This window comes from Diabrotica undecimpunctata, chromosome 5 (assembly GCF_040954645.1).
Source record: "Diabrotica undecimpunctata isolate CICGRU chromosome 5, icDiaUnde3, whole genome shotgun sequence".
NCBI classification, from domain to species: Eukaryota; Metazoa; Arthropoda; class Insecta; order Coleoptera; family Chrysomelidae; genus Diabrotica; species Diabrotica undecimpunctata.
This window is the reverse complement of record NC_092807.1, coordinates 48,960,225-48,985,697: the sequence shown is the minus strand read 5'-3', so window position 1 is coordinate 48,985,697 and position 25,473 is coordinate 48,960,225. Positions and strand designations below refer to the sequence as shown.

The 25,473-nt window shown below is 32.1% G+C and overlaps 1 protein-coding gene across 1 annotated transcript in view; it reads right to left on the bottom strand.

Moving 5' to 3' along the window:
- The window catches only part of Neto (Neuropilin and tolloid-like), a 1,182,027-nt gene that overhangs the window by 31,756 nt on the left and 1,124,798 nt on the right, over positions 1-25,473 (bottom strand). The window contains exon 10 of the mRNA XM_072533253.1: positions 4,928-5,194. Within this exon, the coding sequence (XP_072389354.1) occupies positions 4,928-5,194 (267 nt within the window). The remainder of the gene's footprint in view (positions 1-4,927; positions 5,195-25,473) is intronic.

Here is a 25,473-nt window from a genome sequence, read left to right as displayed (position 1 = left end):
AATGTTAAGGAATTGTGGACAAAATATGGAAACATAATAACTGAGTCGGCATCGGAAATATTGGGAAAAACTAAACCAGTTATAGATCATACCTAAAGACAAATCAAGCTAGATGCACAAGTAAAGCAAAGGCGAAATACACAATTCCTTAAGAAGGAACAAAAAAAGATTGCATAGAAGAAAAAAAAGGCAATTTGAAGAAAAGCAGTTAGAAAACATAGAATGAATAAGAAATCAAAACGAAACTCGAAAGTTCGACAGAAATAAAAACAAAATGAGTAAGAATAGGAAGCTGTAAGAATAAAGAAGGAAATATAAGTAATTAACTGATACGGCCTTAATTTTCAACCGATGGGTTGAATTTTTGAACGCAAAATTTAACGGCTATTAAATTTAGGATGCAGATAACACCGGAGCGGATTAAAATGATTGGAATATATTCAATTCAAACGAAAGACCACCTACCACTGAAGAGGTTGCCCAAGCCATTAAAAATCTTAAAAATAATAAAACACCAGGAATTGATCAAATTTGTAGTGAGCTCTACAAGAATGGTAGCTACGCCCTGCTATAAGCACTGCATAGTCTTATACGACAGTGCCAAGAATACAGTACCATACCAGTCAATGCGTGAGTTTGGTGTAAAGAAAAACTTATCCGATTAACCAGAATGACAATGTCTAACTTAAAAGTCAGCGTTGGGATTCAAAGAGAAAATTTTATATCCTTTAAGATAAAGGATGAACTCAGACCAGGGAATGCTCTGACTTGTATTTTATTTAACATTGCCTTAGAAAAGGCAGTCCGAGACACACGAATTAGAGACGGCGATACTGTTTACAATACATCGATACAAATCTTAGCGAGATGCAGATCGTAGCAAGCGATATGTTTAGCAATATTTCCTAGAACTTACAGCGGCGACTAAATAGGTCGATCTAGTCATCAGCAAAGATAAAACCAAACACATGTTGGTTACTAGGAGAGGTCTCGGACGTAAAAAAATGTCATGGCTGCGCAATATTCGACAATGGACAGGAATCCACAGCTATGAAATGCTTCGCAATGCTGCTAAAAACAGAATTATTCAATCCAGAATATTTAACATCTCACCTGACAAGACGAAGGCACCTTAAGAAGAAGTTGGTTACTAAGGATCTTATAGCAAATGAGCATTTAGAAGTTATATCTTTGAACGTGTTACTTCGTAAACGAAGTAACACTGGTATTACAACAAACACCAATTGCGAATCTGGACCACCATTTACAGTCGAAGAAGTAGAATATGCCATCGAAAGCACCAAAGATGGTAAAGCAGTAGGCCCTGATAATTTTCACTCAGAATTCTTAAAACTTATGGACTATGATGGCACAAAATGGTTGACAAATATATTTAACAATATATATGATACAGGCATAATTCCCCAAAAATGGTTAGTGTCAACTTTTACAAATCTTCCAAAAAAACCCAATGCGAGGAAGTAAGAAGACTATAGAATTATCAGCCTTATGGGCCATTTACCTAAAACATTTCTAAAGGTCATTCACAAAAAAATATATACAAAATGTGAGGAACAACTAACAAGAACACAATTCGGATTTCGTGATGCTCTGGGAACACGGGAGGCCCTTTTTTCTGTATAGGTGCTATTTCAGAGATGCAGGGATGTGAATTGTGACATACGTATGCTTTATAGATTACCAGAAGGCATTTGACAGAGTAAAACATGACAAATTATTGACTCTAATGCAAGAAATGGGAATTGACAACAAAGGTCTTAGGAATATCTGAAACATTTACTACAATCAAACGGCCAAAATCAAAATAGAAGACCAATTAACTGATTAAATTGCAATATAACGTGGAGTACGACAGGGCTGTATTTTGTCTCCATTGCTGTTCAATATTTATTCGGAATGGGTATTAAAGGAGGCTTTAGACGGTTGTGCGAAAGGAATACTAATAAACGGTGAATGGTTGAATACCATTAGATATGCAGATGACACTATAGTTTTTGCCGACAATCTGAATGACTAACAGATATTAACAAATTGCATAACATAAGTCAGCAACAGATACTGACTAGCTCTTAACACAAATAAAACCAAATTTATGACAATTAGTAAAAAACCAATACTAAACGCTCTATCGAAAGAGTCGAGCAATATACATATCTAAGCACCAATTTAAATAGCCAATAGGACCACTCAACAGGAATTAAACAGCGAATAATAAAAGCAAAAGCAGCATTCGTTAGAATGAGAACCATTTTCAACAGTCAATACATATCATTAAAAACAAAATGCCGTCTATTGAACTGCTACATATTCACAGTTCTGCTCTACTGAATGGAGGCGTGGACACTGACTGTTGCATCTATGAATCGGCTTGAAGCTTTTGAAATATGGCGGATCTTACGCATATCCTGGGTTGACAGAGTTACTAATGTGGAGGTCCTGCGTAGAATGGGGAAAAAATGTGAAATTCTCATGACCGTCAAAATTAAAAAGTTGGAATATCTAGGACATGTAATGAGAAATCAAGAACGTTACGGCCTTCTCCAGCTGATTCTCCAAGGGAAGGTAAATGGTAAAAGAGGACTGGGAAGAAGACGCATTTCCTGGCTTCAAAATTTACGAAAGTGGTATAACACGACTAGCACTGAACTGCTCCGCGCTGCAATAAACATAGTAAAGATAGCCGTGATGATCTCCAACATCCGGAACGGATAGGCACTTTAAGAATGAGAAGATCTTTAAACGTGTTGACAGCTTCACATAAGTCCCTGGCCAAATTATTAGACGCACTCCTGTTTTTTAATAATTTGATGTTTTATTCGAGTTTATATGCAGTTCTTTCACATACAAACATACATGAACATGAAATGGATTTTTATTCAGGAAATTTATTATATTTCGTATTTGTCATGAATGGCAACACTGTCTTAATCAATTCTTTTGCCGGAACGCAAACAAGTCTAAACCTTCTCCCATCGCGTTCGCAGGTGGTTCAGTTGCGAACGTGTGTCTGTGGCTTTATGTACTGTGTTTGTTTATTATACAGTTTTATATTACGCAGTTATTTGTTTATTTCGTGTGCATAGTTTAAATAATCTGTTTGTACGCTTTCATCATGGGTAAAAAACGCGATCTTTCACCACGTAAAACAGCTGAGATAAAGGCCATAGTGAATACTAAAATATTTTCAAACCGCGAAATATCACGAAGATTAAAGGTTTCTCAAGCTAGTTTACGACGCATAAAGAATAAGATTGAATTAGGGAAAGAATTGAGCCCAAAACGAAAAAAAAAATGCGGCAGAAAGCCTATTTTCACTCCAGGTCAGAAAGATCTTTAAAGAAAATTTGCCCGGAAAACAGACTTGCTACTACAAAATTGATAAAATCTCAACTCCAAGATGTCAACGTGAATGCTTCTGAACGTACTGTGCGAAGAAAATTAAAAGATTTGGGTTTTATGGCCTGCCGCCCCGCTAGGAAACCCTGAAAGTTAACACCTGCAATGAAAGCAAAGCGTCTGAATTGGGCCAAACAGTTGCGTGATAAAGATGTGGACTTCTGGAGGTCGGTAAGTTCATAATTTCTTGCATAATATTTCATATTTCTTTTACAAATAATGCATTAAACCATTGAACCAACATAAAGACCAGCACATATTTTTTTTCTATTGTTGACAGGTCTGCTTCAGTGATGAAAGCACATTTGAAATTTTGCAAAACAAAGCTCAGTTTGTGCGTCGTCGTCATGGAGAAAAGTTTCATCCTGACTGTTTTGTTCAGACTGTAAATCACCCTACAAAAGTGATGATTTGGTCAGTTATTAGCGGCAAGGGTACTGGACGTCTGTACGTGGTAAAAGGAATGATGCGGCAAGACCAGTACAAAGATATCTTGCAAAGGCGGTTGATTCCGCAGCTCCAAAACTGGTTTTCAAATGGGGAACCATTTATGCAAGATAGAGCTCCCTACCATACAGCACGGTCTGTCAAAGCTTTTTTGGCAGAACAAAATATCTCTTTGTTGGATTTGCCGGGTAATAGCCCCCATATGAACCGCATAGAAAACGTTTGAAAGTTGATGAAAAGAGAAGTGGCAAAAGAAATGATTACAAACAAAACGCAGCTCTTAAAAAGAATAATTTACGTGTGGAATCATCATCCTCATATGCAAGAGACAGTACAGGCTTGCATTGATAGTATACCGCGCAGAATTAAAGCTCTAATAGCGGCTAAAGGTGACTCAACAAAATATTAATACTTAATTGTCGTTATTTCTGTTTTTTTCCAAGAGTCAGTAAATACTTATTTTTTCATTAATAATGATGTTTTATTGGTAATAAAATATAGACAATTAAATGGACAACCAAATAACATACATTGTTTTTGGTATATAAAAAAACCTATTTAGTATGAGCTCATAATTAACATTTTTTATAAAATCTTATAGTGCGTCTAATAATTTGGCCAGGGATGTAACTTGGTTCGCTAGTGACAACTACCAATAAAACAAGCGAAGAAATTAAAAGACGAATAAACCTTACAAATAGAGCATACTATGGACTCAATAAATTTCACTCAATAAATATCCAAATAAAAACTAAAAATCCAGAAGGATGAAATACTTCTGGGAATATTCGAGCGTAAAATACTCTGCAAAATATTTGGAGCTACAAACAATCAAAGGCAGTAGCACAAAAAACTTAATTTCGAATTATATCAACTCTTTAATAAACGAGATGATGATAAAAGTATTCATAATTAATGAAAAAAGAAGAAAATAGAATTAAGCACATTAATTTTACCTGTAGTTCATAAACATATAATTTCATATAAATTTATAAAATATATGTACTCTTTTATTTGGCCACTATAAATTGTTTATATACCTAAATATTATATTATAACTTACCGTATAAATGTTAGTATTATAAGCATCTCCGTTCGATGGGCTCATACTGTGTTCGTTCCTTATGAGAATTGGTAACACATCTCCCCCAGGCACGTAGCATGGAGCTACGTTGGTGGTAACAACGTTTACATCTCCATCATATCTATTTGATGAATCTACCGAAGGAGAGCTATGACTTCGTGACCTCGATCTCGACGATCTCTTGTCTCCGTGGTCTTGTTTCTCCAATTCGTTAAGCTGTTGTTCGCGACTTTGTCGGATATATTCCTGAAACAATAAAATTGCTCTTGAAAATTACAAGATAAGAACTTATTGCGGGTTTACATTTTTTTTTTAATAAATATTTCTTTAAGACATAATAATATTGCAAAACATATTAAATACATATGTCTCGTACCAACAATTACTATAGAAACGCCTATGATTATAAAATATCATTAATTTCGCATATAAGGCCCAGACAAGTTAATTGTGTACTTTTCTACTGCTACATTTTTTAGTGTTCAATAGTTTTTAACTACTAAGAAGTAAAAACGACCTTTTTCTCTACTAAAAAAGTAGAAAACTGCTTCTTACTAGTTCTCTACTTTTTTTTTGTAACAAATTAATTTTTATTGCCATATTCTTATAAGATATTTTATCATAGATCGTTTTCTTAAATAGTAAGTGGAAACTTTATTAACAAAATGATAATAATATCAAATCTATTTTTGGATTCTGATAGACAGCTAAGGATTGTGCTTTGGTTTATCAAATATAATTAAAAAATGTCAAGAGAAGAAAAGCTTTTTTAGGATATAGATCATTAAGACCCACTTAAGGACCCATAAAGGAATATAAAACAATGAAAGAGAAACGGAAAAAACAGAACCAGGATTTATTTAAAAAAAGATGAGAGACATACCTTGTAGTATTTTATCTTTTTGCGTCAATTAGATTGATAATTTGAACATTTTGGACTCCGTTTATAAAAAACTAACTACTCTCTCATTTAATCTCGATTCCACTTAGATATTTACGCAGGAAATAAACAACAATCTTTCCGCCGAAGCCGGCAAGATAATTATTTTTGAGGATGATGTCACCTCGAGCGCCGTAAGAAAGGAACATGGAAAGAATTCCATGAGTTTTGGTGAGAAGAATTTGATTTGAGATCAATATGCCATGTGGCACCTTTGTAATGTGAAGTTAATTAACGTTTTTGTAAGCTGTATAATTTGACAAGAAATTTGATAACAGCGTTTGAGGACTAAGTAAGCAGACATGGTTTTACTGGGTTTTTTGAACGATTACGTATTGTTATTATCCAGGATAACCTGAAGTCCAGTTTAGATATTGGATTTGACTTCTCCCAGGATTTGTCCAGGCTCCATTTTGTGTCTTCCAAAGGTGAGGTTGTAATTGTTTGAAGTTTGTGGAATAATGTTTTTTGTTCAGATCTAAGGTAACAAACATTTTTTAACCCTTTTTCTGGCAACACATTTTACTGAACCATTCGTCTGAAATTTGTCCAACTTCCATAATTCTGTGAAATAGACCTGTTAACCAACCTTTCCACACGTCCCCAGAAATATCATCTAGTCAAACTGCTTTTCCTACCTTTATTTTTTGAATTGCTTCAGCCACTTCTTCGTTTGTTATTTTGGTGACCATTAACTTTATTAAATAAGCTGTTAAAGTACTCATTCTTTACTCTATGTTTGGCTATTTTATAAATCCTCGGTACTTTGAGTCATGTCCAATTAATTGATCAAAAATACACCATGGACTTAAGTCATCTTTATTGGGTTCTTTTTTTGTACTGGTTGATTTTCAATAGTACAATCTTCTTTTTCTTTAATTAAAGAAGTAACCAGCCTCTTAACTCTTTCTTTTGTCTTTTTAACTTCATTTTTATTAGAAAATCCCTGCATTTTAAATCGTGAATCCACTAATGTACATAATGACAATATGCCACTCTGTTCTATCCCTCTAAATCTTTCTACTAAACCCGATTATAGTAATTGTACTACGTCGGATACTATAGATATAAGGTTACCTTTTTCTAAAATTTTATTGCAATATTCTTACAGGCAGCGACCATAACAATCACTGAACTACCCGTCAAATATTTTTGACCACTTATTGTACTTGTTATTTCTTCAAAAGGCCGTAAAATGTGGGAAAGTTGAGAACAAATAATCCAGTCTTCATTATTTAGATTTGGCAAGTCTGTAATAACTAATTCCAATGTGAAACGGATTTCCTCTTCTAACTCGGTCATTCTTTTTAGCATGTAATAGGTGGAGTTCCACCTAGTTTCCACGTCTTGGATTGGCTGTTTGGGAACTTTGTTCTGTTGTAATTGATACTTTAAAAGTCTTTCTGAAGATAAGGTACTTTTTTAAAATGTGTTTTTTATCGTTTCTTGTCGAAAAAAACGACTTTTTTTATTTTATCTATTTGTACATGACAGCATTTAATCCGACCTCCACCAATAAATGTAACGTATGAGCAAAACAACCTAAATGTTTCCATCCCAAAACATCCTTAATAGCTTTGACAATATTTGAGGTAATATCAGTTACTGCAAAATTTACTTTTCCTTTTAGACCCCACTGATCAATAATTTTACTAATTTCAAAAGAGATTTTTTCTGAATTATGGTTTCCAGAGAAATGGCAGCAGCCTAATAAAACCATTCTAATTCTAAATTTTCGGTTAAATAATGTCCTGTTAATGAGATATATGTCCATGTGCGACGTCCAAAGGGCAGTCGTAACACAGATATTTTCTACTTCTTTAACTACTTGTGCTCTAATAATTTTCTCAGTTTTTATATAACATTCCTGAAATAATGAAAGTAAAAAATTTTTTCTTGTTGGCCGTTTATATCCAGGAATCCACCTTGTCAACTTCTTAAAAGCTCGTTCTTCAACTGTAAAAAATGGTTGAAACGAGTCTATACATAGGTTTAGTAAATCCATATCTACTTGTTTCGTTTGTTCTAAACTAATCTTTTTATTAATAGAAATATCCATCACCTTTTGAGGCTTGGGTGGCGGTGGCAGTATGTCAGTACTTGTAGTAAAAGTAGTCGGAACGGACAGAAATGTATCGGAAGATGTTTCAATCATTGCAATATTCAGAAAGTGAAGCATAATAGCTGCATCTTCTACAAATGTGCATTTTTTGAAAATAAAATTATTCTTATACTGGGTAAATAATTTTGACTAAAAAAAGGCTTCTTAATTGAATATTCACCATAAATAAATCCTTTAACGAACTATTAATGAAGATTTGAAATCGAAAATGAAGATCAATCGAAAATCGAAACTTATTCATTAATCACAATACCTAGTTATTTTATTTTTAACGTCAACCAATCGCCCGACTGTCCACTGTTCCAAAAAAAAACCAAAGAAAGAGTTAAGAAGTTGGTTTTTTCTATAATTAAAGAAGAAAAAAAAGATTGTACTATTGAAAAATCAACCAGTACAAGAAAAAGAAACCGATAAAGATGATTTAAGTCCATGGTGTATTTTTGATGAATTAATTGGATATGACTCATCTAAACGTACACCTATATCGAGAGCTATAAAAGAAGTCGACATGTATTTGTCTGATGATATATTACCCAGAAAAAATTCGAGCGGAGATTGGAACTGTCCATTACAGCGGAGGAAAAACCATCGTAATGTTTATCCTAACTTAACCACTATATTTATAAAATATTGTAATATTGTAGCAAAATCTCTTCCTTGTTAACACATGTTCAAAATCTAGTTTAATTTTAATTTAAAGAAGAACACGGTTAACAACAATTAAAGTGGAAAAACATGTATTTAAATGTTAATTTAGACGACTAGCGATTTAATAATATTGTGTAATGTAAATGTATAATAAATATATTATTTGTTAGTTTCTTTCACTTCAATACGTATACACATAAACGATAATAGCCAATATGTTTGTTTATGTACTCGCTTATTTAAAACTAATTTTAAACAATCAACTAATTGAATATTTTAACTGGTTTTTTAACTAGTTACTTATTTACGAAGAACGGTTCAGTTTTGTTCACGATAAAAACGAGAACGACCCACCTCTAAAATACATCGCATAGCATTCAGCCTGTCTAGTATGCAATTTACCATAAAATTATCTTGTTTTATTGGAAATTAGGTTACAATTTCGTCAAATAAAAATGCAAATCTGTAAATTTCTTATGAATTTAAGAAATTTTTGTACCAGTATTTGTGTCAATTAGTGTTTCATTTTTAATATCATCATCCAGTTTTAAATGGCAATATATCCGCGCCACTGATCGCCAATTTTTTGAATCAATTCAATGTTTTAATTAAAATATGTAATAAGGCAACCTTGCCGCTGTTTCTTAGGTATAAGCTGGATCGGAAATAATCGTCTGGCGTTCACTTATGGACGTGTATGAGAAATGTTGTGGGGAGACCAAGGGGAAATATGATTGTTATCTTTGTCTATTCGCTGAAAATATGATTTTATGATATCCTGTTAAATTCTACTATACCGACCTATCGACTTCACCCTGACCGTTGTGCATTAGCCAAACATGTCCATTCCACTGGTCATCTCATGGACTATACTAACACCACAATTCTCCACCGTGAGAACAATAAATCTAAAAGAGAGTTCATTGAAATGTCTTATATTTTCCTTAACGATTTCTCCATTAATGTTAAGAGTGACATCAAGAATCTAAGCGATATATACCACTTGTTACTTAAATCAGATACCAAGAACAATACTATATCACAGATAACTAACTTGACTGATATATCCATTAACAACTAACATACCTTTATAATTAATTTTCATTAACACAAAAAAATATATAACATTCCCTTGCTTTTCTTAGATACATCTCAATAAGATGCAATAATACATGAACAATATAATATAATTAAATAAAGTAAATCAAAATAATATTTCCCTATACTGGGATTTAAATTTATTCGTTTTTTACCAATGAACCTTAACGACATAAAGATTCATAAGAACAATGAAGTTGTCAGCGCTTGCGTTCTGGCTAAAACAGAACCTCACTTTTAAACTATCTAAAAATCAAAAATTCAGTTATTGCCGACAATTCAAAGAATTACCTCCTTTTAAATGTAGTTACATTGGGTTTTTCGATTAACCTTGGGTAAGCCTTTACGTGTCAAGTTCAAAGCTACCATACATTTCAAACCTTAAAAAAAACTTTTTTTGCACATAGTAACAAAAAATCCCACTATGTTACTAGCTAAGTTTTTTAATATTCTAACTCTACAATTCTAAGTTACGGTAAGATCAATAATGTTTTAATAGATAATATATGGTAGCTAATTATAATTTATTCTCTTTCAGCCCTAAAGAAGCCAAATTAATTCTCTTTGGCGAAAACGTTCGGCGAAACAATTGATACACATTAGAGTCTTTCTTGCAGATTTCCCCAATATTTAAGAGTTTACTATATATATATATATATATATATATATATATATATATATATATATATATATATATATATATACGTATATATATCAGAACATCTATTATCATTCACTACCTTTTATACCATCATTAATACCTAAATTATTACAAACACTAAAGATTATTGACAATATCTAAATAGCAACAAAGAACATCAAAACTATTTCATCTTTATATTCCAAAACTAAATATCCTATAGACAAATTTGAAAAAACAAATGTAGTACACAGCATTAGTTGTACTCAGTCTGAAGCTGAGTATGTTGGTGAGATCAGAAGAAATCTTTCAAACCGCATTATTTCTCACAAAAGTGATTGCAGAATTAAAAAACCATCTTGTGCTTTGGCAGAGCATGTAATCGATAACGACCATATTATCGATTTTGATAACATTAAAAATTTATGTAGTAAAAGTAATAAATTCAAAAGGACTTTTTTAGAAATGGTTTGTATCAGCAAAAGTGATAATAATTTAAACAAAAGATCAGAAATTCAAAATCTAAGTAAAATTTATAATTATATTATTTCTTTATAATCTATATATGAAACTTGTAAAATATCACATTTTGATTTAATTTTCCACATATCTATTACATTTTTTCAGACATCTATCAATGGTGAATAAATCTTCTTCTTTTTTGTTACTAAACAAAAAAGAATTTTTAAACAAAATGTTATTTTTGGCTATATAATTGTCAAAAATAAAAATTTTAAGTTGGCATTTATGACATTGAGGCTTATTTGTAATTGGTTGCTATTTTAACTTATTTATAAATTCAATTGTTTTTGTATTAAAAAAATGTTTTCAAAATTATACTAAAAATTTCAGAGAAGCATTTATTAGATTAGGACATTTTTATATTAATTATTTTTAAGATGTATTAGCAGCAATTTTTATTTACCAAACTAATTTTATTTGGTGAATTAACAAAAATTGTTTTTTCTTTCTAGTTCAACTTTGTAAGATATTTTGTCTTTTTTAGCAGCTCTTGATAATAATTGTAAACACAATTGAAAGCTCGAGATAATAAATAGTTAACCAATAGCCCCTTTTATTGACTCCAACCCTCCAAAACATTTATATATGTATTAGCAGCAATTTTTATTTACTAAACTAATTTTATTTGGTGAGTTAACAAAAATTGTTTTTTCTTTCTAGTTCAACTTTGTACGATATTTTGTCTTTTTTATCAGCCCTTGATAATAACTCTAAACACAATTGAAAGCTCGAGATAAAAAATAGTTAACCAATAGCCCTTTTATTGACTCCAACCCATCCAAAACAGTTACATGTTTTTTCCAAACGAGTCACAAGTACTTCTATTTCTTATATATATATATATATATATATATATATATATATATATATATATATATATATATATATATATATATATATTTATATATATATATATATATATGTATATATATATATATATATATATATATATATATATATATAAATATACACATACCTATATATATATATATATATATATATATATATATATATATATATATATATATATATATATATATATATATATATATATATATATATTTAGATAAACTGTGACCAACCAATACATAAATTTATCAGAAAAAATTTCTAGTTGAAAAATGGGCACGAAAAACCCTGTAGCTTTTTAATAATTTATAACCCTTACCCTTTCATCGGTGAGTAAGGTTTCAAACTATTAAACAGTAGTTACTAGTATGAAGCAAAACCGCCTGTGGTCCTGAATTATTCAGTCTAATTGTTGAACCATTCTGATAGTACGCTAAAGATCGTACGTTAGACCTCACAATTGTTATCTGGCCGTTAAAGGAAAATTAATATTCTATTTACGCTATTGGTGGCTATCAATAATTCATGGGGCTATATAGAGTGTCACTCTGCAGATAGAGCTTTCTTAGGGTGGTCAGATCCTACTTGTATACATCTTCGGAATTGATAATTAACGTCGTTGAATGGACCCATTATATGGCTGTAAATTCTAATACGAGTCCGACGTCTGGGTATTATGTATGGATATTTGCTTTTGAAATTGTCCAATCCTGTGAATTATTAACTGATATTGGATTATTGGATAAACCGATTTATCTATACGGTTTATTTGATAACTTAATACCATTCAAACAGATATTTAAATCAAATTTAGCATTTGGCAATAATTCACGAAATTTATACAGTTAACGAGATCTCTATATAAAGAAATACTAATTCTACAAATTTTTTCGTGTGGTGATTTTTTTTTGTATTTAATAAAAAATATCACATCAAATATTTGATTTGTATCTAATTATCCGTGGTGGTTTATAAAATTGTAGTTTACATTATATAATATACACTATATAATATGTAATATACAGGGAACAATTTCCTTTTTCTTAGAATGCCATAGTCCTGGGTAACATCGGCAATAATAGTATGTTTTTTTGAAGCAAAGCTCAAAACCTGATTCATTACTTTTCTTCTCTACAGTAAAATTCTGAGGTGAGCGTCACGGAAATAACGCCACGAAATGGCATCGTCACGGGTAGCGTTTCTGGACATCGATTCACTACTCTCGATCAATCCGTTTCTAGTCATCATAAATATATTTACTTTAAACTGGTTTAAATTATAAACTGCATACAAAATAACTAACAAAATATAGGTATTACATGAGAAGTAAAAAATTAAAAGAATCCTCCCACTATTTGACAGGTTTGTCATACGTAAACAACGTATGCTTTGTTTATATATTAACAGGTGGCGTCAGGAGCAAACACGATAGTTTATTGAATTTAGTTAAAATATAAAAATAAAATTACTTCATTCAATTTTAAATATATTATACTTAGACCAAATTATGGAAAAATATACAATAGATATCCTTGCCCTGCAAGAAACGAAACAACTGGGAAATGAAATAATAAAAATAGGAAACAGCACAATGTTCAAAAGTAGGGGGAGCAAGAGATATTTTGGAGTGGGATTCATAGTGTCGGAGAAAGCCAAAAAAGCAGTTGTAAATTTTTAACCATTATCAGACAGAATTTGTTACTTGAAAGAAAGAAGAAAATATAGGAAGATAAGTATTAATAATGTACATGCGCCCACTGAAGATAAATACTTAAAAACCAAAACAGAGTTCTACGAAAAGCTAAGAAGCCTAATAGGGAATATACAAAAATACGATATAAAGATAGTCATTGGTGACATGAATGCCAAAGTCAAAAAAGAGGAAATATATACATGAATAACAGTTTACACAAAGATAAAAACAACAGAATACAAAGTTTACATAAGGAATCAAACGAAAACGAGAAAAAGTTAATAAAATTTGCTAAAGAGAATAAAATAAAGATAGCTAGCAGAAGGTTTGATCACAAAGACATTCATAAGGTAACATGGACTTCTCACGATGGAAAAATAAAAAATCAGACAGATCATGTCCCAATTGAAAGCAAACATGATAAGGCAATAATCGATTGGAGGAGTTACAGAGGGGCAGATAAAAACAGTGACCATACACTCATAAAAAAAAATTTAAAACAAGAACTACCAATGATACCAAAACCTGTTAGAGATAGATTAATTTACCAATTAGAGCGCCTTCAACAGAAGTAGGTTGTAAAGAGACTAGAGGAAATAAATAAAAAACTAGAGAATTCAGTCAAACAGGATATATATGAAGAGTGGCAGACCATACAGACACCCATGTCGGAAACAGCGGAAAAGTGTATAGGAAGAGAACATATTAAAAGACGGCAAGACTGGTTCGATGAAGAATGTATTAATGTTCTGGCAAGAAGAAACAGGGCAAAACTACAAAGAGATAAATAAAATACCCAAAATGCAATCGAAAAGTATGTGGCATGAAGAAGGGAAGTGAAAAGAATTTGCAAAAAAACGAACAGCTAGAAAAGCAATTAAAAAACATAGAATAAGCCTACATAAACAAAGAGGTAAAGAATTTCTACCACGAAGTTAAGACATCCAGAGAAACTATAAAGAATAATCCACAGTATTGCAGAAGCAAAGAAGGCTTACTAGGTGAAACAACAGAAAAATTAAACAGGTGGGCGGAATATTTCGAAGATCTATTAAATACGGACCAGGAAGAGGACCAAGATGAAGAAGGGACGTGCGAGAAATTAACTCTGAATATAGTCAAAGAAATAATGAGAGACCTAAACAATAACAAAAGTGCAGGAGAAAGGAAGGAAGGTGGCGAAAGATTGAAGAAAAGGATATTTCACTTGACACTAATAATTTGGCAAAATTATTAAAAAAGGAAACAAAGCGGAGTGCGAAAACTATAGATGTATAGCACTATTACAAGTTGTCTATAAAATACTTGCAAAAAATATTAAGAAAAGATTAACAGAATATGATAACAAAGTGATTGGAGAATACCAGGGAAGTTTTAGATCAGGTGGAACAACTACTGATCAAATAAGTATGTTAAAATTAATACGAAATAATAGCTAGGAACAAAACTTAGGATTACATATGACATTTATCGATTTTAAACAAGGATATGATTCCCTAAATCGAACGATGCTATATGAGGCAATAAGAACATTAGAAATACCAGAAAAGCTTATAATGCTAGTCAGAATGACGCTTAGGAACATGATGAATAAGGTAACAATGAAAGGAAGCTTTTCAAAACGGTTCACAGTGAATAGAGGTTTAAAATAAGGGGATCCGCTATCTAAGAATTTATCCAACCTATTATCAGAACAAATCGTAAGAAGATCAAATATAAGCACAAACAGGACTATTTTCAGTAGCAGAAAACATACATAACGTACGTGGATGATGTGATGATACTAGCGAGACCAAAAAAAATATTTAGAAAAGATTTTCCAGAAATTTGAAGAAGAAACGAAAAGATACGGGTTAATAATAAACCAAACAAAAACGCAATATATAAAAATGAGAGGATACATAACAAATAATAACAAATATATCAAAATGAAAGGAGCAGAGACTGTCTATATTTTCAAAAAAGTGTCAGAATGTGAATACTTAAGAGTAATCATAACGAACACGGGAAAAGAAGAAAAAGAAATAGACAAAAGATTAATGAAGGGAAGCAGATCGATATGGTCGCTAACTTCATTACTGAAAGCAAAAATGTGTCAAGAACAGCTAAACTGCGAGTCTACGAGACAGTAATCATACCCACAGTAATGTATGCCAGTAAAACGTGGATTATGAAACAGGAAGAAAAGAAAGTAGAGATCTAGGAAAGAAAGGTGCTCAGAAAAATCTTCAAAGTAATAAAGACGGCAGAGAATATTTGGAGAAGACGAACGAATAAAGATATAATGAGGATATATGGAAAACCAGAAATTAAAGTTTTGCCTGTCAACAACTGATTTTTAAACACTCGCAGGTAAAATCTTTGATATAGAATTGGAAAGCTCATACTCATTATAATCTCTTCATTGTTTGTATATGACCTAGGATTAAGATATTGTAGTTAACCTTTTGTTATAGGAAGGAATTATGTATTTGTAACCAAAGGGAAAGCCAATTTTAAAGCAAAAATTTTAGTTTCTCTGGAAACAGTAATGGGTTTTTTTTTCTTAATGATTGTAAACAAAATAAAGCTTTTTGATTGGACAGTTTTTTTTGAATAGAAGAATTGATAGTCGATGTATGAGATAAAGGGGCAGTTGTCATTAGATCATCGAAAGGAAAGGTCGCGTCTCGATAGAGGGTGTGTTCGTGAGTTTTGGTACAAATTTCGCATGATTTATATTATTCTATTTGATTGACTTTTTTTACAAATGTTTTTTGTCGATTTTGTCAGTAACACTTTGATGTAAGGAAGAAAAGCTTCCGTATGATGAGGGTCTGAGTCTTTTAGTTAAGATTCAGTAGGGGATTGGTATCTGCTGATGCTTCTATTGATGTGCTTTTTGCGGTAACCATTGTGGATGAGGACTTGTTTTAAACTAGAGAGTTCAGTGGGTCTACTTGCATCATCGCAAAGGCAAAGTTGTCTGGAGACAAGTGTAATAATGACTAAATTAATTTGTAAAGGGGGGTGATGAGAGTTGACATACAAGTAACGATTGGTATGGATGGGTTTTCGTTAACCAGAGTGATGAAATTCGTGGTATTGGTTTTTTTTATGATACCGTCGAGAAACGGTAGGGATGAATCAGTTTCTACCTCCATTGTGAACTGGATACTAGGATGTATACCATTCAGGTAGGTTTGAAAAGACACCAACCTTCACCCAAACCACGTCACCATCGACTGTAAAAATGAACCGTCCTCTATTCCCAGTACCAGTAATGCATTGGTTAATGATTAATGTAGAAGTCTCTGGGGGCTCGAAAGACTGGAAGTCTCGGAAGCCCTAAAGAAGAAATCAAAGAGTATGTCGAAAGCTCGGCGCAATGATAATCAACGCGGTTCAACCCGGAAGACTTTTGAGTTTATTATTAATTCCTGTAATATTATTAATCTTAGCTATTGGTTTAATATATATATATATATATATATATATATATATATATATATATATATACTATATAAATAAAAAAATATTAGTAAAACATTTTCATATTATATAGTCACAGCGGAACAGTCCATTTGTGTACCTAACGGGGAGCTGGCGGTTAGGTATACGAAATGTCAAAACTGCTAATGTTTTCATAAATAAATGTTTCATAATTTTTGTACAGAGAACGTAAAAAAGGTCTTACTTATGAATGCGATAAAGCATGAAAAAAGGTTAAAAATATACACATACAAAAATTGTTGGTGAATATAAATTTGAAAATATCACGAAATTTTGAAAATAAATTAAAATAAAAAAATTGAATAAAATAAAAACAAAATTTGTTTAATTTACTAATGTTTGTATTTTGAGAACGAATTCCGAAGTGGAAATTGAAACGTCAATAAACGTACTTTAACCTTTAATTGTGGCTTATTTCCATTTAAATAGTAATTACTTTAACATGCCACAAGAAAATAGCTTCATCACGAAAGATAATAGTAAAACCAGCATTTTTGTCGATTAATATAAAGCTTCGCGCTAGTAGACAGTACCGCCTACTGAACACTTTTTTTAATTAATAAACGTTTATAAATGATCGTGTCTATACAGAAACAAAATTTTGACATTTGGCAAAAAACGACCCTTTATCTTGTTTACTAGTAACAGATTTTCTGCTTTTTTTGATTGTATTAGCAATAAGTTTCACGTTTGTTCTGATAAATTCATATCACTGTTCGTAAGTGTTTTCAAATCGTGTTAGTACGACTACCGAACATAATGCAACAGTTGTGGCAATACATGAAGAATATCGCAGTATACGTTATATTGCAAATAATTTAAATATTGCCAAAAGTACCATTCATAATGCTCTTACAAAGTGTGTACCACAAAATAATACACCAGAAGCCCAGGATCAGGCAAAAAAAAGTGCACAGATCAGGTACAGAGTGCAGGGATCGATCCAAGGTCTAATGTTATCGCTAGTCGTTTGTTAGAATCTCGAGGAACTTATGTTACTGCATGAACTGTGAGACGAGTACTACATTAAAATGGTTTACGTTCTCATAAGCCAGTTGCATGCCATAAATTAACAGCAGCTCATCCAGCTAAAAGGTTGAAATTTACGAATGCTCACAGAGACTGGAATTTTCAGCAATACAGTGTTTTCTGATAAGTCCATTTTTTGTTTACGATCTCCAGACAAACGCGACAGTTTATGGATGAGACCCATGTACGATTTGCACCTTGCTGTGTCTCACCCAGAACGCAGTTTGTTGGCGGAAGTGTTATGGTATGGGCGGGTATTTTCTCAATGGACGCGCGAAACTAGTTTCATCACCATAGTGATGGAATATGGAACTCTAACAGCAGATATATACATACTACAGTATTTGGAGGACAATGTTGTTCCCTATGCCCTTTTCGTTGGGAATAATTTCTTATTTATGCAGGATAATACGTGTCCACATACTGCGCGAATCGTCATCGACTACCTAAATACTGTCGGAATTCTCGTTTAAAATTAGCCTGCTTATAGTCCTGACATAAAGCCATTGGAAGATTTATGGAATATTTTAGCGAAAAAGATGAAAGAGGCAACCATTGCCAGAAACGATTCAAGCTGAAAATATCGTTCAATGAATAATGGAAACATATACCGCAAAAACAGATTAAGCGACTTATTGCAAGTATGCTAAGGCATAATGAAATCTTTCGCAGATGTAGGTGAGACAATACCCGATACTAAACCTAAAGAACAGCCAACTGTGGACAATTAAAATTTTATTTTTCGTTTGTTTAATTTTTCCAAAAAATGTTTTTTTTGCATTACTTATTCTTAGGTTGAGTTAATTTCTCCTATTTTTACCTTTTTAGTGTTTTAAATTAACGATTTCCATTATTAATGTTTACTTTCTTCCTATTTAAACCACTTCTTAAACAAACTACAGAATTTCGAAAAACGTACAAAATGCAAGTGTTCGGATTTTTTTGACCATAAATGCATAAAAACAAGATTGACTCGACGATATCAGTTAGGCCGACTAAAATGATGATACCAGTTAAGAGTTAATAAAACAGATTCAGAAAACAGCAAAATAAAACATCGGAAAACTATCTTCGAATTGTAGATTTTACTTATTTTCTTACACGGGCTACTAGATTAATTCCCTTTGGCAGAACTAATTCAAACATTGCAGGTGCTTCGACCCTTTTTCGAAATTGAATAAACTTTCTGCGGGTGGACGGTTACCACAAAATAAATTCATTCAATATATTCGGATGTGATGAGAGAACGGCCAACGGTTAGGGACTTTTATTCGTTCTGCGAACGGCGCAGAAAATTAAGTGTATTAAGGTAAACATTTTATATGTACAACGTATATTTTTAAAACTTACTGTAAAAAAAGTTGTTATATATTTTACTAAAAATTCTTTGAACATACAAAGTCATGAACCGAAATTAAATATATACACTCATGGACAAAAATATCGAATATTTTGGAATTTTCTAATCTTTGTTTTTTCAAAATAAATCAAGTCGTTTATTGTAAAATAGACTTTATTTTAACAATGTTTAATGAACAATTTTAAATTTTTATGCGGAGAAAATTGCGAAAAAAATAAATGTTTAATATTGGGTAAATAAGGTTATTATACTCTAAACTTAAATGATAATTTAAATTGCTTAAACAAGTCGTTTTAACTGAAAGAAATGCATGATCAGTAAAGAGTATTTTCCCCTCTAGCTCTTATTACTGCTTGCATCTTTCTCAGCATGCTTACAAGTAAATTTTGGACATATCCTTGAGAAATTGCATTCCATTCATCTTGTGCAGCAAGCCGAAGCTGCTCTATCGTATTTGGAACGGGATTTCTTTGTCGTATGCTGCGTCTTAGGTAATCACACATGTGCTCTATTGGATTTAAATCTGGGCTAAACGGTGGCCGATCCAATGTTTGAATTTGGACCTCGTCAAGATAATTACTCACTATGGCAGCGGTATGTGATCGAGCATTATCGTGCATTAACGTGAATCTTTCATATCCAATGTAACCAACATATGACAAAACATAATCTTGCAGGATGTTTTAATCGTAAGAATCACCAGTCATCCGTCCAATCACTTCCACAAGTGCGGTACGTACCTCCCAACTCATACCTTCCCAAAGAATTATGCCATCAACTCCAAAACTAACGGTCTGGGCGAGACTTCAGCTAGAGAATCGTTCTCCAATACTTCTGTAGACGTAGTTTTGACCATCTGGTTTCCATAATAGAATTCTGGTCTCATCAGTAAAAAGAACGTTTTTCCAGTTGTCGATATTCCACTAAATATGTGTTCTTGCAAATTCCAAACGACAAGCTTTATAATCTTGGAGAAGACGTGGAACTTTGGCTGGGTGTCTGGGCTTTAAGTTTGCTTCTTTTGATCTTCGTCTAACTGTTTGTGAGCTCGCATTAACTTGTCTAACATTTAATAGCTCATTTCTGAGGTGCATCGATGTCAATGAACGATTTCGTGTAGAATTATGAACCAAAAAACGGTCATCAATTGCGGTTGTGCGCCTTGGGCGTCCTTGATCAGGCCTTCGTACAAAATTTCCTGTTTCGCGGTACCTTTTGAAAGTATTGGAAACTATAGATTCAGTTTTGCTGAGACGTCGTGCGATACCTTTTTGTGCATATCCGTCCTCGTACCAAATTAACAATATGTGCTACTTGGGCTTCATCGCAGTGTCGAATTGGTGGCATACTTGTTTTAAACTTAGTTAAATCAAAACAAAATTTAATTAAACTTAATAAATCAATCTAAAAATAACCGAATTAGTAGGATTTTTCATTTACGTGAAGAAGGTTTTTTATGATAAAATGTACGAATGACACTAACCACTGAATAAACGTCAAAATAAACGTCAAAATATTTCAAACCAGTTAAATACATGAGCCTACTACATAAGTATTATCAGTAGGCTAAAATTATTTTGAAATAATAGTGACTACAAAAAAAATTGAAAAATTCCAAAATATTCGATATTTTTGTCCGTGAGTGTATATTGTAAACGTGAAGCCTCTTCCAGAAAGCTATACTTAAACGAACAAATGGTATCAGAATACATGAAGAGGTAATTGATATCTACGTTACGCGTGGTTATAATTGCAGGAGATTAAATAATTTACATAATTAATAGAACATCTAAATCGCGTATATCGTAACTATGAAATAAAGATTGATTTAAAGAGGACCAAATGTATAAGCATAAATTGGAAACTATTAAGAGATTATGTTGCCCTTTAATGTTATGTATATTATGAAGTAGCAAAGCAAAGCCAAGCGAAGCCAAATATGCCCTCCTAAGTAATGCATATTCCGAAGATCTAGTCGAAATGTCATCTAGTCGTTTTATATAAATAAAATTTATTAATGTTTCTTAAGTAATGTATTTTAAGTACGATTTCCGAATTGGAAATCTAAACATCAAAATAAGCCTATTTTAAAATCACATTTTGCCTTATTCCCAATAAAAATAATAATCTGCATTATGACGCCGCAATAAAAAGCTTCATACACAATTATTTTATAACGTCGCGTCGTCAAAGTACTAGTTTGGTATGCCATGCGTATTGCATGGGTTTATAGTGGGTTGGTCTTTCATAAATCATAATAAATAAAGCCAGTACTAGTAAGGCATTAGGAAGGAGCAGGTGGATTATATTTAATTTAAACTGAATTTAGACGAAAAATTACGTCTTTTATTTAAAAATAAGATATTATTTTGTGTTTTCCAAATAATCTCTTTGAAACCATATTTTCGTTTAGTTTTTTTGGAGGTCGTAGGTGTGAAAATAAAAATTAGTTCTATAAAAATGAAACACAAAAGGAAAAATGAGTATAAAAGTATAAAATTTGTTCTATAAAAATGAAATCAAATAAAAATAATTCTAACACTACTGTTTAAATTAAAAATAATTCCAAACAATTAGAAATTCTAAACCAAATTCTTAGGTAATTAAATGTTCAAACAGACCACCAAATTCTAACGAACAGTACCCAAATCTATTATACAACGCATTTCCAATGGCGTTGAGTTCATCTGCCGATATGTTTTGGCTAAGTTGGATTATCGTTTCCTTCAGTTCCTTCAAGTTGGTGGCTCGCTCGAACTCATGCCTGTACAATTTCGTGTTTAGCATCCCCCAAAATAAAAATCTAGAGGAGCTAAGTCGGGTGACCTAGGGGACCATTTTATTGTACCATTAGTACTAATGACACGTTCAGCAAAAATTAACGCTAAATAGTCGCTAAATGGCTTTTGCAATATGTGCAGGACCGCCGTCTTATTGAAAATAAATTTCGTTAAAGTTAATTTAAAGACGTTGAAGTGCAGGAATAATTTGACTTTGCAGTAATTGGAGATATTTAACTGCGTTTACATTGCCTTCAATGAAAAAAGGACCAATATTATGGTCTCCCAAAACTCCAGTCGAGACATTCAACTTTTGTGAACACTGTGTACGCACAGACACACTCAAATGCTTATTTTCCTGAAACCAATAACGTACAACGGATGGATTATGTTTCTTATGAATTGTGAAGGGGGACACCCTTGGAAACCATAATTTCAACAAAATTGCATCCGATTAAATTGATCATCAGGAAATATTTCTTAAGTTGTCTTCACTTTATAACAATGGTAGTTGTTTTTAAAATATTCCTAACTGTTTCTGCATTCAAATCAACCTCATCGGCAATTTGTTTACTTAAACATGGCGTCGCTTCATCCCATGCACAAACTTTTTTTCCCTAATTTCTCGTTCTTAAGAAATTTATTTTTCGCAAGGTTGATCTGATAGGCAGCATTTTTTACATTATTCATTAGTACAGCTAAACTTTTCAAATTTTTCTATAGGTATTGGACTATTTTCAAAAGCCATAATAAATAAATTATTAGTTTCTTGTACTGAACCCCCAAAGGACCATTTTATTTTTTGTACCCGTTTTTCTGTTGTATAAATAGTAGGCATATTAAATTTTAATCTTCACACTTACGCGGTTACCCCAAAAAAGAAATACATAGCATAGCGCTCGATCTCTATTGTATGCAGTTTACCATTCAAGAGAACGTACGAATGGCGATGTTGCCAAAACTGTCTTGTATTATTGGAAATTAGGTTACAATTTAGTCAAATAAAAATGCGAATCTGTAAATTTCTCATGGGTTTAAGAAATTTTATACCAGTATTTGTGTTAATTAGTGTGAATGTGGAGGAGAGACCAAGGGGAAATATGATTTTTACCTTTGTCTATTCGCTGAAAATATGATTTTATATCTGTGTTAGATATCCTGTTAAATTCTAGTATACCGACCATAAACTTTTACCTACACTGTATATATATATATATATATATATATATATATATATATATATATATATATATATATATATATATATATAGCGAGTTTTGATTGGTTTTAAAAATGGCGAAAATAGTAAAAACTTCTACGTGAATTAAGGGTATTTCTGAGTTAGAATTTAGTGGAGAAAAAGTTTTTGGGAACGCCTATTTATAAATAATTGTTTGTGAGAAAAAGTTTCAAGTGAATCAGCATTTAAAAACAGCGCAGCATATCGGAAAGGTTGCAAAAATAAAATGTACGCCTGTTTGTTCAAGAGAATGTTAAAAACGCATTTTAAAATGTGGATGCAAAATTTAAGTCCGATAAGGATTTTTTCAAGAAGACTTGTGTAAAACTATGATGGCAGCTAACATACTACTAAAAAAACTTCAGCATCAATTTAAAAGTTTTTTAGAAAAGCATTGCAACCAAACTATTGCTGATGAGTCGACCATCAGAAAGAAAAATGTTCATTCGGTCTACGAGACAGTTTTTTGGGCAATACAATTTTCAATTGACGAGAAAAAACTTCTACATAGTTATGGATGAAAGTACCGATGCTTGTGGCAGATATATCGCACATCTGATGATTGGAGCACATCAAGAAAATAGTTCTAGAAACGCATATTTAAACGCTTTGAAGCGGTTGGACAAAACTAACAATATGACGGTATCCAGAGTCATACAGCAGTCCCTATCAAGCTTATTTCTTCTAAACCCAGTGCCAGAAGAAAAGTTGTTGGTTTTTCTCTCTAATACCGCACCCTATATGGAAAAACTAGGACAGAAACTTAAAGTATTTTACCCCAATTTGGTGCATGTTATACGTCTTCTGCACGGGATAAACCGAATAGCAGAAACCATCAGAATAGCGATGGCGGTTTTTGACAAAACACCGGTTTTCGGTTATACCGGTTTTTTTTGCTTACGGTTTAACCTGGATTTGAATTATGGTTTTGTTTGGAATAATTACTTGCGAATAATAATTATGATTGGGATCCAAAATAATACCTAACCTAATCCTAATTACCGTAAAAACCTAATAACCGGTTTTTACTTGAAAAATAAAAAACCGGTTATAACCGGGACAAAAAAACAACCAATAAAACCTGTTATTGAGAAGTAAGAAAACCGGTTTTCGGTTAAAACCGGTAGATTTTTCCCATTCCTGCATCAGACCACAATTTCCGTCAGTAAATAAGCTAATTTCGAATGTTAAAAAAGAATTCATGAAAGCCCCTCTAAGAGTGCAGATGTATTATAGGGAGAGACTGCCTGGAGTTAGTTTACCAACAGACCCTGTGATTACCAGATGTGAAACGTAGATTAACGCGGCTATTTTCTACGCTGAACATTTTCATACCGTTAAAGACTTAATTTTGGACATGGAGGACGACGTTCAGAGTGTAGTTAAAAGTAATAAACTAGGCGGGATCTGTAGAAATTCATACCATAATGGACATTTTCCATAGGAAGTTATTTTTTTGCCTAAATCCCTTCAGGATGTGCCCAATATCGATAATCACGCCAGTTTGCGCCCGTTTGCGCCAGTCGCAAACCCTGTGCTAAATTTTTTATTTAACAAAATCTGAAAACAATTGAAAATTTCTCGTTTTTTTGCTCCTATTTTCGTTAATAATTCGGAAAATATTGATCCTAGAGAAAAAATTATAACAAGTTAAAAGTTTCGTTATTCAATTTTACACAATATTTCGTTAGCTAGAAATTGAAAATTTAATGTTTATTATTGAAAAAATAGCAATAATTGGAAAAAAAAAGTACAAAAAAATGAAGTTAATACTTTAAATGTTTTCGACTTTCTAAACTTGACTTACAAGCTCCATATTCCGCCTAGAAAAACTTTTTAACATGTTTAAAAAAGTGTGCTAAATTTTGTTAAGATCGGTCGGATAAGTGTTGCATAATAATTTTGCAATCCAGCCTACTGGAAAAAAATCGCAAATTTTCAAATTTATAGTAGGCTCTAAATAAGGCTCTCAGATAGTTGCAAATTTTTTTGCATATAAAGGAAGACTCAAACTTTCAAACGCTTTTTGTAAAATTTAAATCGGTTTACTAGGAGAGCCTAGAAAATTTTTTAAAGTTTTAAACATTTTTTAGGCTTATAAACAAATTGAAT